Source organism: Scyliorhinus torazame, chromosome 5, assembly GCF_047496885.1.
Source record: "Scyliorhinus torazame isolate Kashiwa2021f chromosome 5, sScyTor2.1, whole genome shotgun sequence".
In the NCBI taxonomy this organism is placed as follows: Eukaryota; Metazoa; Chordata; class Chondrichthyes; order Carcharhiniformes; family Scyliorhinidae; genus Scyliorhinus; species Scyliorhinus torazame.
The window spans coordinates 256,281,499-256,296,068 of record NC_092711.1 but is presented as its reverse complement, the minus strand read 5'-3'; the positions used below and the strand labels follow the sequence as shown (position 1 = coordinate 256,296,068).

Here is a 14,570-nt window from a genome sequence, read left to right as displayed (position 1 = left end):
GAACATGGGGAAAAGCGAGATGTTCGCGATCCAGGCAAGAGGGCAGGAGAAGAGACTGGGAGAGCTGCCGCTTAGAATGGTAGGAAGGAGCTTTCGATATCTGGGAATCCAGGTGGCTCGGGAATGGGAGGCACTGCACAAGTTAAACCTATCCTGGCTGGTAGAACAAATTGAAGAGGACTTTAAGAGATGAGATATGCTCCCGCTATCACTGGCGGGGAGGGTACAGACCGTGAAAATGATGGTCCTCCCCAGATTTCTGTTTGTCTTTCAGTGCTTGAGGGGGCAGGGAGGGGGGGCTCAGTGTGAGAGTGAATGGAGGAGCTATAAGAGAAGAGTGGAGGGAGCATCGGTTTGGACGCCGGTTTATAATAATCATCGGTTTGTACCGGGTAGGCTGGATGGTGGGTTCCGGAGATGGCAAAGGGCAAGAATTAGGAGGATAGGGGATCTATTTATAGACGGGAGCTTCCCCAGCTTGAAAGCCTTGGAGAATAAATTTGAATTGCCAGCAGAGAATGGATTTAGGTATCTGCAGGTACGAGACTTCTTGAGAAGGCAGGTTCCGGCTTCCCGCTGCTTCCGCCACGGCGGATACAGGACAGGGTGGTCTCTAGTTCATGGGTGGGAGAGGGGGAGTTATCAGATATCTACCAGGAACTTTTGGAATCGGAGGAGGATCTCAAGGACGAGTGGGAAGTCGAGCTAGGGGGAGAGATAGAGGCGGGTCTGTGGGCAGATGCCCTAACCAGGGTTAATACATCCTCATCATGTGCCAGGCTTAGCCTGATACAGTTCAAGGTAGCCCACCGGGCACACAAGGCGGTGGACCGAATGAGCACGTTTTTCGGGGTAGAGGACAGGCGTGCGAGGTGCGCGGGATGCCCATCAAATCATATCCACATGTTTTGCGCATGCCTGAAGCTTAGAGGGTTTTGGCAGGGTTTCGCAGGGTTTCGCTAAGGCGATGCCCACGGTACTCAAAACACGGGTGGTGCCGAGTCCAGAGGTGGCGATCTTTTGTGTGTCAGAAGAGCCGGGAGTCCAGCGGGCGAAAGAGGCCAACTTCTTGGCCTTTGCCTCCCTGGTAGCCCGGAGACGGATCTTATTAATGTGGAGGGACTCGAAGCCCCCGAGTGTAGAGACCTGGGTTAGTGACATGGCTGGGTTTCTCAGTCTCGAGAAAATAAAGTTTGCCCTAAGAGGGTCAATGTTAAGGTTCACCCGGAGGTGGCAACCGTTCGTTTCTCGGAGAAAATTTTCAATGTCAGCAGAAGCAGAATGCAATGGGGGTGGGGAGGGGGTGGTTGGGGTGTGTGAAGATTGTGATGGGGGTGGAAATGTTTATTGTACCATGTTTATGTCGCTGTTATTGTTATTATTACAAAAATTGCAAATACCCTAATAAAACATTTTTGTTTAAAAAAGAAACTTAAAATTCTTACAGGACATGACAGGGCAGATAGGATGAATTCCCTGCCTGTTGAATCTAGAACCTAGGAACATGGGGCTGGATTCTCAGAGCCTTCTCGCCGAAACCGTGATTGGCGCGGGGCGGATAATGGGCATTTACGCCAAAACCCAGTCCGACTCCACTCCCACGATTCTCCGGGGACTGGAGAATCGCTCAGGAGTCTCTAGCACGCGAACTACGCGGCGTGGGTAGGGGGCCATTGACAGAGCCCCCCCCTGCGATTCTCCGAGGTAAACTGGCCGAGTTCCCGATGCCATGGTTCTAACCACCTATCAGCCGTGAGTCCGCAGCCGCCCTGGTGGGGTTGGGGGGATCGATCACCGGGGGGCGGGGCTTCATGGAAGGCCAGGAGGGCGATCGGGCGTCACGGACCCGCAGGCGCGCGCAATCTCAGTGGGGGGCCTACATTTTTGGTGCCGCTCCAAGGTGAGAGTCCGCCATGTCTCATGGGGCAGCCGCCGCAGTGCGCATGCGCGGACTCCCAACCGGAAGTGCAGGGCTCCGTATCCGCAGCCAGAGCTGCGAGAAGCACTCCGGGGCACTGCTAGCCCCCTGCAGGTAGGAGAATCACTCAGGACCTTCTGAAGGAAAGTCCAGAGTGAAACGGCAGCGTTTTGACGCTGGCGTGGGGACAGCCTCATTATTGGAGAATCCCGCCCATGGTCTCAGAATAAGGAACAGACCATTTAAGATTGAGACAAGAAGGAATTTCTTCTCTCAGAGGGTGGTGAATCTTTGGAGCTCTCTACCCTAGAGGGCTGTGGAAGCTCAATCATTGAGCATGTTCAAAGTAGAAATCAATAGACTTCTGGATACTAATGACATCACGGGATAAAGAGGTAGTGGGGGGGGGGGGGGGGTTGGCATAGAGGTTTGATGATCAGTCAGGTTCTGTTTTAATGGTGGAGCAAACTCGACAGGCCAAATGGCCAACTCCTATGATCCTAATTCATCAGGGAGGAAATGGCCGTGTGAGGGAACCATGGTTCACAAAAGAGGTTGAATGTCTTGTCAAGAGCAAAAAGGAAGAGTATGTAAGAATGAGAAAACAAGGTTCAGTAGGGTCGCTTGAGGGTTACAAGGTAGCAAGGTATGAGCTGAAAAAAGGGCTTAGGAGAGCTAGGAGGGGGCATGAGAAGTCCTTGGCGGGTCGGATCAAGGAAAGCCCCAAGGCTTTTTACTCTTATGTGAGAAATAAAAGAATGACCAGGGTGAGGGTGGGGCCGGTCAAGGACAGTAGTGGGAACTTGTGCGTGGCGTCAGAAGAAATAGGAGAGGCGTTGAATGAATACTTTTCTTCAGTGTTCACAAAGGAGAGGGGCCATGTTTTTGAGGATGAGAGTGTGTATCAGGCGGGTAGGCTGGAGGAAGTAGATGTTCTGAGGAAGGATGTATTAGCAATTTTGAAAAACCTGAGGGTCGACACGTCCCCTTGGCCAGATGGGATATACTCAAGGATTCTTTGGGAGGCAAGGGATGAGATTGCAGAGCCTTTGGCTTTGATCTTTGGGTCCTCGCTGTCAACGCGAATAGTGCCAGAGAACTGGAGAGTGGCGAATGTTGTTCCTCTGTTCAAGAAAGGGAATAGGAATGACCCTGGTAATTATAGGCCAGTTAGTCTTACTTCGGTGGTCAGGAAGATAATGGAAAAGGTCCAGAAGGATAGGATTTATGACCATTTGGAAAGATGCAGCTTAATCCAGGATAGTCAACACGGATTTGTGAAGGGTAGGTCTTGCCTCACAAATTTGATTGAATTCTTTGAGGAGGTAACTAAGTGTGTAGATGAAGGTAGAGCAGTTGATGTCGTATACATGGATTTTAGTAAGGCGTTTGATAAGGTTCCCCATGGTCGGCTCATGAAGAAAGTAAGGAGGTGTGGGACAGTGGGAAATTTGGCCAATTGGATAAGTAACTGGCTATCACATAGAAGACAGAGGGTGGTGGTGGATGGAACATTTTCAGACTGGAGACCAGTTACCAGCGGTGTACCACAGGGATCAGTGCTGGGTCCTCTGCTATTTGTGATTTTTATCAATGACTTGGAGGAGGGGGCTGAAGAGTGGGTCAGTAAATTTGCTGATGACACCAAGATTGATGGAGTAGTGGATGAGGTGGAGGGCTGTTGTAGGCTACAAAGAGACATTGACAGGATGCAGAGCTGGGCCGAAAAATGGGAGATGGAGTTTAACCCTGATAAGTGCAAGGTGATTCATTTTGGTAGAAAAAATGTGAATGCGGATTACAGGGTCAACGGCAGGGTTCTGAGGAATGTGGAGGAACAGAGAGATCTTGGAGTTCATGTCCACAGATCTCTGAAGGTTGCCACTCAAATGGATAGAGCCGTGAAGAAGGCTTATAGTGTGTTAGCGTTTATTAACAGGGGGCTTGAGTTTAAGAGCCGCGGGGTTATGTTGCAACTATACATGACCCTGGTGAGATCACATTTGGAGTATTGTGTGCAGTTCTGGTCACCTCATTATAGGAAGGATGTGGAAGCATTGGAAAGGGTGCAAAGGAGATTTACCAGGACACTGCCTGGTTTGCAGGATAGGTCTTATGAGGAAAGGTTGAGGGAGCTAGGGCTTTTCTCATTGGAGCGAAGGAAGATGAGAGGCGACTTAATAGAGGTTTATAAGATAATGAGGGGGATAGATAGAGTGGACGTTCAGAGACTATTTCCTCAGGTGGATGTAGCTGTTACAAGGGGGCATAACTATAAGATTCAGGGTGGGAGATATAGGAGGGATGTCCGAGGTAGGTTCTTTACTCAGAGAGTGGTTAGGGTGTGGAATGGTCTGCCTGCTGTGATAATGGAGTCGGACACTTTAGGAACTTTCAAGCGGTTATTGGATAGGCACATGGAGCACACCAGAATGACAGGGAGTGGGATAGCTTGATCTTGGTTTTGGACAATGCTCAGCACAACATCGAGGGCCGAAGGGCCTGTTCTGTGCTGTACTGTTCTATGTTCTATCAGCATCCTTGTTAATTCCACACCACCCCCTGCAGATTAGTGAATCTGTTTCTCAAACAGCAGATCCAATGCTGCTATCGCTTACTCAGCAATGTTCCCCAATCATCCTCACTCAGCAGTTTTCTAACCATCATACTTTCCCTCTCCCTTCCCTAGCTTGGCAGTGCTTTCTAGATCCGCCTCTAACCATGCAGCACACTTCTGTAGTAGAAAGGGTTCGGATCCACCACTGATACCAGGATGCAAAAGGTGTTATGACATTTACATGTCTTACGCTTAATCATAAATGTGAGTTCTCTAAACCCACCATCAATATTCTGGCCATACTGTCCACATATCTGGAGTTCAGGCAGAGCCCCCCAAAAACCGCACCCAGTCATGATAATAATACAGCCTCTTCCAAGCCAACTTGACCCAGTCAAGAAGAGATTACAGAATGATGCCACCAGGTGTCCTACTCACTTACTTCTTTGAGCGGCATTGCAAGTCGTTGCTCACTCTTTTCAATTACAACATGACAAAGTTTCTTGGCGCTGTGCAGCCAGTGAATTGGATCTGACATCTGGGGGAATCAAAAATATGAACAGAAATGTGTCAGACATATAGAAAAACAATATTGTCACGATATCAATATTAACATATCATGGTGCAATCACACACACACTGATGGACAGGTAGATGGACCAACCAACACACACACACATCACAGCCAATCACCAATGAGAGCACACGCACTATAAAACAGGGAACACCACAGTTCCCGCTCATTCTACCAGGAGATAGCTCAGAGCACAGAGCTCACAGCGTGCCACTCAGACATACACCATGTGCTGAGTGCCTCACTAAGATAGTGCTAGGTGTGGGTCCACAGGTTAGCTGGTGAAGTACGAATCATGGTCAGAAGTTAACAATTGTTATTACAGAATAATAAAACAGAGTTGTACCATCGACAACCGTGTTGGTTCGTTTGTGTATCGGAACACCCAACACGACATGATACCAGGTCTGGAAACTCGCCAGCGACTGTGAGACCTACCTGCACCTCTTCAGAGATCTGCCATCCTGCACCATGGACACCATCAGCCCGCCGCAGCCACTCCAAATCGCTGGAAATCTCGGCGTCAACTGGAAGCTGTTTAAACAGCGCTTCCAGCTCTTCCTAGAAGCCACAGACAGGGAGAATGCAACGGACACCAGGAAGATCGCCCTCCTCCTCTCCACGGCGGGGCAACACGCCATCCACATCTACAACTCCCTGGCATTCGTGGAAGGCGCGGACAAGACACAGTACAAGACGGTCCTTCTAAAATTTGAGGAACTCTTCAGCATGGAAGTTAATGAGAGCTTCGAGAGGTACCCCTTCCATCAGCGCCTGCAGGGTAAGGGTGAGCCTTTTCAATCTTATTTGACACACCTCCGTATCCTCGCGCAGTCCTGCGGCTATGAGGCCACGTCCGATTCCATGATTCGGGACCAGATAGTTTTTGGGGTTATCTCGGACACCCTCCGCCAGCAGCTCCTTAAAATAAAGCGCCTCACCCTAGCGACTGCCATCGAAACCTGCGTCCTCCACGAAAACGCGACCAGCCGGTACTCCCAATTCCAGGCGGCCGAATCGGCACGGCAGGGGTCCTACGAGGCTGAGCGGGTCCAGTCGATCGAGTTCCTCCCGGCCCGCGGCCCGGATGAGGGCGGCCATTTCGCGCGCTTTCCGAGGTCTCCCGCGCTTGTACGCGCAAAAAGAGGGGAAGTCGACGCAGAGGGACGTGATGCGCAGGCGCGCTCTACGCAGGACCGCACCGCGCATGCGCGGTGGCGCAATGAACGCCATGTGTCACGACGTGCGGCAACTGTGGATCTGCACACTTAAAGCGGCAATGTCCAGCCAAAACGCGACAATCCCTCCGCTGTGGCAGGATGGGCCACTACGCTGCCTGCTGTCGAGCAGCTCAACCTGCCAACTCTCTGCAATTCCGCCAGCCTCGCAGGGACGTGCAGGCCATTCAGCCCACATACACCGAGTCATACCCTGACGACGTGCAGACCGGTGATACCGACGACCGGGAACCCTTGCGCGTTGCGGTAATAGACAGGAACCGGATGTCCCCAAGTAGGACCCACCAGCCGATGCCAGTGCACAGCATTAATCCGGGCGATGAATGGTGTGCCACCCTAACGGTCAACCCAAATTCGTCGCCCACCTAATAGACTGGACTTATGAGCCTGTTTGCACATTAGACTTACTGATTTGTTGTGCAATAATGTTAACGTGTTTCTTTCTTGTTGTTCCAGGAGTCCCCTTTCGATATTTGATGATTGCACGTGTTTTGTTTGTGGTACAACCTCGTTGCTCTGTTGCAGCTGACACCTTCCTATGTATATAGTTTAGCCTCATGTACATGTTGTAAATATTGCACACACATACTCAGATGCACTCAGTTCACACCAATATTTATTACCATGTAGGCACATATCCTTGTGAAAAGGGGGGATGTCATGATGTCCATATTAACATATCATGGTGCAATCACACACACACACTGATGGACAGGTAGATGGACCAACCAACACACACACAACATCACAGCCAATCACCAGTGAGAGCACACGCACTATAAAACAGGGAACACCACAGTTCCCGCTCATTCTAACAGGAGATAGCTCAGAGCACAGAGCTCACAGCGTGCCACTCAGACATACACCATGTGCTGAGTACCTCACTAAGATAGTGCTAGGGCTGGGTCCACAGGTTAGCTGGTGAAGTACGAACCACGGCCAGAAGTTAATAGTTATTATTGTACATAATAATAAAACAGAGTTGTACCATCTACAACCGTGTTGGTTCATTTGTGTAGCGGAACACCCAACACGACAAATATATTCTCATCTTAAAAATATACCAATGTGCTTGGGATGAGGGAGTGGTGTTGAATAATTAACTAGGCAGCTTGTAAACCTGGAACTTGATGTCATGATATTCATGTGTACATCACAGCACATACACACACACATAATGATGGACAGATCAACGGACCAATCAACACACACAACACGACAGCCAATCACAGACAAGAGCATACACATTACAAGGCAGGGAACACGACACTTCCTGCACACTCGAGCAGGAGAGAGCTCAGGGCACAGACCTCATTGCCAGCCACTCAGAGGCTCACCATGTGCTGAATACCAGAGTTTGTCTGTGTGTCAGAATACTCAACACTTCATGGTACCAGAAGTGAATTGACACCCACCCACAAATCTGCCATCCTGCGCCATGGACACCGTCAACACACCGCAGCCGCTGCAAGTCGCTGGGAACCTCGGCGTAAATTGGAAGCTATTCAAGCAGCGCTTCCAGCTCTTTCTGGAAGCCTAACGAAAGAGGGAGTGCCTCAGACACCAGACAGATCGCCATCCTCCTCACGACCGCAGGGCAGTACGCCCTCCATATCTACAACTCCGTGGTGTTCGCGGAAGGCGAGGACAAATCCAAATAAGAGACGGTCCTTCTCAAGCTCGACCGACACTTCAACGTCGAGGTCAACGAAAGCTTCAAGAGATATGTCTTCCAGCAGTGCATGCAAGGTAAGGATGAGCTCTTTCAGTCATTCCTCACCCATCTCCGCATCCTCACGCAGTCCTGCGGTTACGACACCACCTCAGACTCCATGATTCGGGACCAGATCGTTTTTGGGGTCGCCTCGGGCACCTTACGCCAGCAGCTTTTAAAAATAAAAGGCCTCACCTTAGCCTCCGCAAACGAAGCCTGTGTCCTGCACGAAAACGCGACTAGCCGCTATGCACAATTTCAGGCGACCGAATCGGCGCGGCGGGGGAGCTACGTGGCCGGATCGGCGAGCCAGGTGCCCCACGAGGCCGTACGGGTCCAGGCAATCGAGTTCCTCCCGGCCCGTGGCCCGGACGACGTCGGCCATTTCGACCGCTTTTCGGGGTCTCCCGCGCTTGTGCGCGCCAAAACCTACGGCAACACTGAGGGACGTGATGCGCAGGCGCGCCCGATGCAAGATCGAACTGCGCATGCGCAGTGGCGCAACAAACGTCATGACGTCACGACGTGCGGCAACTGTGGAGCTGCACATTTAAAGCAGCAATGTCCCACAAGAACCCGACAATGCGTACGCTGTGGCAAGGTGGGCCACTACGCTGCTTACTGTCGAGCAGCTCAACCTGTCAATCTTCCACAATTCCGAGAACCTTGCAGGGACGTGCGGACCATTCAGCCTCCCCATTACGAATCTTGCCCAGACAACATCCAGACCGGTGACACAGGTGACCGAGACGTCTTCCGTGTTGCGGTCATTGATGGGAACCGAGTTTACACGATCAATCCGGGTGATGAATGGTGTGCCACCCTGACGGTCAACCGATCGCCGATAACCTTCCGCCTGGACACTGGCGCCTCCGCCAACCTCATAGCATGGTCAGCCTTCTACGCCATGATGTTCAGACCACCAATTTGGCCATCCCGGTGCAGGGTGGTCGACTACAACGGGAACGTTATCCCGGCTATGGGATCCTGCCAGCTCCAGGTGACACACGAAACACACACGGCCACACTCTCATTCGAGATAGTTGGCTCATCGAAGGATTCCCTGCTGGGCACACAGGCATGCAAGGCTCTCCACCTCGTGCAACAAGTCCACTCTCTCTCTCCAGACGGAACGACTGACTTCCCGGATGTAGAGTTTAACACACAGCTCCAATCGCTCCTCGCCCACAACCAGGAGGCATTCGAGGGCATGGGAACACTGCCATACACCTATAGAATTTGGCTCAAACCAGACGCCACCCCGGTCATTCACGCACCTCGCAGGGTCCCTGCGCCACTCAAAGACTGCCTCAAGCAGCAGCTGCAGGATCTCCAGGACAAAGGGGTCCTATCCAGGGTCACGGAGCCCACCCCGTGGGTCAGCTCCATGGTGTGTGTCAAGAAGCCCTCCGGCGAGCTCCGGATCTGTATTGACCCAAAAGACCTCAATAACAATATTATGAGGGAACATTACCCCATACCCAAACGGGAAGAGATCACGACTGAAATGGCCCAGGCGAAAATTTTTACCAAACTGGATGCATCTAAAGGCTTTTGGCAGATCCAACTAAATCTGTCCAGCCGAAAGCTGTGCACTTTCAACACCCCTTTCGGTTGGTTCTGCTACAACCGAATGCCATTTGGCATCATCTCGGCATCCGAGGTCTTTCATATGATCATGGAGCAGATGATGGAGGGCATCGAAGGGGTGCGCGTCTACGTGGACGACGTCATCATCTGGTCCACCACACCACAGGAGCACATCTATCGTCTCCAACGCGTCTTTGCACGCATACGTGAAAACGGCCTGCACCTCAACCGAGCCAAGTGATCTTTCGGCCAAACCGAGCTGAAGTTCCTGGGGGACCAAATTTCCCGGTCAGGGGTCCGTCCGGATGCAGACAAGGTGAGCGCCATCACAGCCATGCCGCAGCCGGCAGACAAGAAAGCAGTACTACGCTTCCTAGGCATGGTCAACTTCCTGGGGAAGTTCATTCCCAACTTTGCCTCCCACACAACAGCTCTGCGCCACCTCGTCAAAAAGTCCACGGAGTTCGAGTGGCATCACACACACCAGCAGGAATGGGAGGAGCTCAAACTCAAGCTCACCACTGCACCGGTACTGGCGTTTTCGACACGTCTCGTGCCACTAAAATCTCGACTGATGCCAGCCAGTCCGGCATTGGGGCAGTGCTCCTGCAGCGGGATGACACTGCGTCATGGACCCCGGTCACCTATGCCTCGCGGGCCATGACCCCCACAGAGCAGCGCTACGTGCAGATCGAAAAGGAGTGCCTGGGCTTGCTAACCGGTTTAGACAAGTTCCATGATTATGTGTATGGTCTTCCCCGGTTCACTGTTGAAACTGACCATTGCCCCCTGGTCAGCATCATAAACAAGGACCTGAACGCCTCCAGCGCATCCTACTTAAACTCAGGAAGTATGACTTCCAACTGGTCTACATACCAGGGAAGGACCTTATTATTGCGGATGCCCTATCGAGAGCAGTGAGCTCGCCGCCAGACTCGGAGGGGTTCATATGTCAGGTCGAGGCGCAGGTGGCCTTCACATCGGCAAATCTGCCAGCTGACGACTTCAGTCTGGCCCGCATTCGCAGAGAGACTGCGGCTGATCCCCTTCTACAATGTGCGATGCGCCACATGATGGGAGGGTGGCTCAAAGGGCAGTGCCCGCAGTTCTACAATGTCCAAGACGACTTGGCCGTCATTGATGGTGTCCTTCTGAAGCTGGACCAGATTGTGATTCCGCACAGCATGCACAAGCTGGTTCTCGACCAACTACACGAAGGCCACCTGGGGGTCGAGAAGTGCAGAAGAAGGGCCCGAGAGGCGGTATACTGGCCGGGCATCAGTGACGATATTGCCAATGTGGTGCTCAACTGCCCAACCTGCCAAAGGTTTCAGCCGGCGCAACCTCCTGAAACGCTTCTGCCCCATGAGCTGGTGACGTCCCCATGGGCGAAGGTGGGTGTGGACCTTTTTCACGTGCTCGGCAGGGACTGTGTCATCGTCATTGATTACTTTTCCAACTATCCAGAGGTCATACGCCTGCACGATTTGACGTTGTCCGCTGTCATAAGGGCTTGCAAAGACACCTTCGCTCGCCACGGCATTCCGATGATGGTCATGTCGGACAATGGGCCCTGTTTCGCCAGCCAGGAATGGTCATTGTTTGCTGCCTCATATGGCTTCACACACGTGACGCCTAGCCCTCTGCACCCCCAGTCCAACGTAAAGGCGGAGAAGGGCGTTCACATTGTCAAGCGGCTCCTCTGTAAGGCTGCTGCTGCCGGATCGGATTTCTGCCTCGCCCTGCTGGCCTATCGCTCGGCCCCACTAGCCACTGGTCTCTCACCAGCCCAGCTGTTGATGGGTCGCGCCTTCAGGACTACTGTACCTTCCATCCTGACGCCCACTATCGACCATGCTCCGGTACTGCACAGGATGCAACTGCAGCGCGGTCGCCAGAAGAGGTCATATGACACACAGGCAACTGATCTTCCCGCCCTGGCCCCCGGAGACAAAGTCCACATCCACCTACCAGAAGGTGGCTGGTCAGCACCTGCCGAAGTTCTCCGACGCGTGGCTCCCCACTCGTTCCTGGTTCGCATGCCTGATGGATCCGTTCGTCGGCGCAATCGCCGGGCTCTTCGCCTGCTTCCACGCTTGCTACGAGACCTTACACCGACACCGTGCCCTCCTGTTCTTCCTGATTTCGACTTCGTGGAGCTGCCTGCTACCATGCCCCTTCCGTCGTTGCCCGTGGCCAGGCCCGTTCCTCAGCCGGTGGTTCCAGACCCACCCTTGAGGCGGTCAACCCAAATTTGTCGCCCACCTACCAGACTGGACTTATGAGACTGTTTTTACATTGAACTCATGCAACCACTTTGTTAATATGTTTATGTTCTTATCGTTACAGGAATTTGTTTAATCGTTCAACATTTCCCCGTTCTTTGTTTATGGTACATCCTCGTTGTTATGTCACACCCGGCATCGCCACTTGTATATAGTTAAGCCCCATGTGCATGCTGTAAATATTACACACACACACATTTAGCTGCACTCAGTACACATCTCTATTTATAACCACGTAGGCACATAATCCTGTAAAAAAGGGGGATGTCATGATATTCATGTGAACATCACAGCACATACACACACACATAATGATGGACAGATCAACGGACCAATCAACACACACAACACGACAGCCAATCACAGACAAGAGCATACACAGTACAAAGCAGGGAACACGACACTCCCTGCACACTCGAGCAGGAGAGAGCCCAGGGCACAGACCTCATTGCCAGCCACTCAGAGGCTCACCATGTGCTGAATACCAGAGTTTACTATGTTTATAGTTCAATGAAATAAAACTGCGTTGTGCCATACGCAACCGTGTTGGTTCGTCTGTGTGTCAGAATACCCAACACTTCACTTGAGACAAAAGATCAATTTGTGTCGTCTTAGTAAATTGCCTAACAAGGGAGCATGATCACCAAAGGGTAACTCAACTAACTTATGAACTGACTGGTAAGGGTCTCAATGATCCACCAACCTGCATGCTGGGTATTCCGTACAGCCAATTAAACTAACTTAATTATTGGTAGAGAACCCATATAATCCACGAATAGAGAAATGACACTTGGCCAGGCTGCTCCAATGACAAATATTGTTCCAATTGGATTTGGGATTCATTAATTCAGCATCTTCAGACAATTGAACTCTGTGGCAAATGTCCATTAGTTACAAAGACATGTTACCAATGACTTATGACAACATACACCTTAAAATTGGTTGAAAACCGACAGCAAAATAGTGGAACCCACTTAGATATGTATCTTCTAATTGCATGTGCCACCATTGTACCGGTTCTTTTGGTTGAGTTTCCTCCCTGACCAAAATAACTTGTCAATTTTGTTTCTTACAAAGGTGGTAGCTTTTAAATTAAGCCCATTTGGAAACTCCTAACAGCTCAATGGGTAAATACAACATTGGTTGAGCTGCACAGGGCAGGAAGGTCTCAGTTACAATCTCCAGTCTGTGCTGCGAATCAGGGTAAAGCTCTGTTAATTGGCTTCAGTGCCCCTGGCCTTGGAGGAGGAGCAACAAGGGCTGCATGGTAGCACAGTGGTTAGCACTGTCACTTTGCAGCTCCAGGGTCCCAGGTTGGATTCCCGGCTTGGGTCACTGTCTGTGCGGAGTCTGCATGTTCTGCCCATGTCTGCGTGGGTTTCCTCCAGGTGATCCGGTTTCCTCCCAGGAATAGGGAACCCTGCTGGAAAGACCAAGTGTATAGGAGTCTGGTGAGCGATATGTGGAGATTTAGGTTGGCTGGTACCCTGGAATCCATATTGCAGCATGTGGCAACACCTTCAGGAGAGAGAAAGAAAGGAAGAGAACCGAGAAAAGCGATGGGGCTGATTTTACGCAGAATCCCTTCACTGTAGAAGGAGGCCATTTGGCCCATCGAGTCTGCTCCGACCCTTCAAAGGAGCGCCCTATCTAGGCCCACTCACGGACAGAATCTAACCCGTGTCCCTCGTGCTGTGAGGCAGCAGTGCTAACCACTGTGCAACCGTGCCGTCAGTGGAAACAGCAGCACGGGCTCAAAATCCAGAGAGAATCGGAAAACGTGATTCTCTCCGGTGAGATCGAGATCGAGCCCAGGAACCTCATTTTAATACATTAGCATGTCATTAGCGAGCACTCACTCTGGACCTGTCCTCCCTCACTGAATATCCAGCGGGCGCCCGCCTGACATCCCACCAGCAACATTTACAACAGGTTTACATAAATGTGAATGTGGCGGCCTTACCTCTGAGGGGGATATCGGAGGGGAGTGCTCAGGCCGCCATGAATCTCCAGGGTCATTACTGCCCAGGGTGCACCGGAGAGGACATGGGGGACACAGAGAAGCTCAACTCGGGATCAGGGCTGGGGTTCAGCCTCTCAATCCTGGAGGGAGGGATTGCTGGCAGGCCTTACCTTCCATTCATTTTGGGGCACCCCTTGCTTTAAGCGGGTCTGTAGGCTGGCATGAAGGCATTGCTTCCCGTGTCCTCCTTGCTGGGCTTGTGCTCAAATCACTTTTGGGGGAGCCCGTCACAGTGGGAGCTGGAAAGTGGGTGGGAGGAGGTGATTATATAGGGCCAGCACCACAGGGGATTGTGAGGTTATTGGGTGGGGTTCAATGTGAGCTGCAGGAGCAAAGTGGAGAACTCAGGGGTGCATCCTGCTTCATGAGTGATGAAGACGCTCACTTTGGGGAAGGTGGCTGCAGTGTGAGTAATGATGCAATGTTAGTGCTGCCACACTCAGGTAGCATTGTCACAACAAAGGGGTTAAGCTATATGGAAATTCAAATCCACTTGTCAGGGATCCACTTGTCATACAGAGAGCTGAATGTGTCCTGCCAATGGTTTAGCACAGTGGGCTTAATCTCTGGCGTGTAGTACGAACAATGCCAGCAGCGCGGGTTCAATTCCCGTACCAGCCTCCCCGAACAGGTGCCGGAATGTGGCGACTAGGGGCTTTTCACAGTAACTT

General features: G+C 51.6%; 1 protein-coding gene across 3 annotated transcripts in view; it reads right to left on the bottom strand.

The window, feature by feature from the left end:
- Window positions 1–14,570, bottom strand: part of LOC140421064 (uncharacterized) — a 96,322-nt gene that overhangs the window by 50,155 nt on the left and 31,597 nt on the right. For all 3 annotated transcript variants that reach the window (XM_072505396.1, XM_072505397.1, XM_072505398.1), the window contains exon 2: window positions 4,918–5,013. In XM_072505396.1, the coding sequence (XP_072361497.1) occupies window positions 4,918–5,013 (96 nt within the window). The remainder of the gene's footprint in view (window positions 1–4,917; window positions 5,014–14,570) is intronic.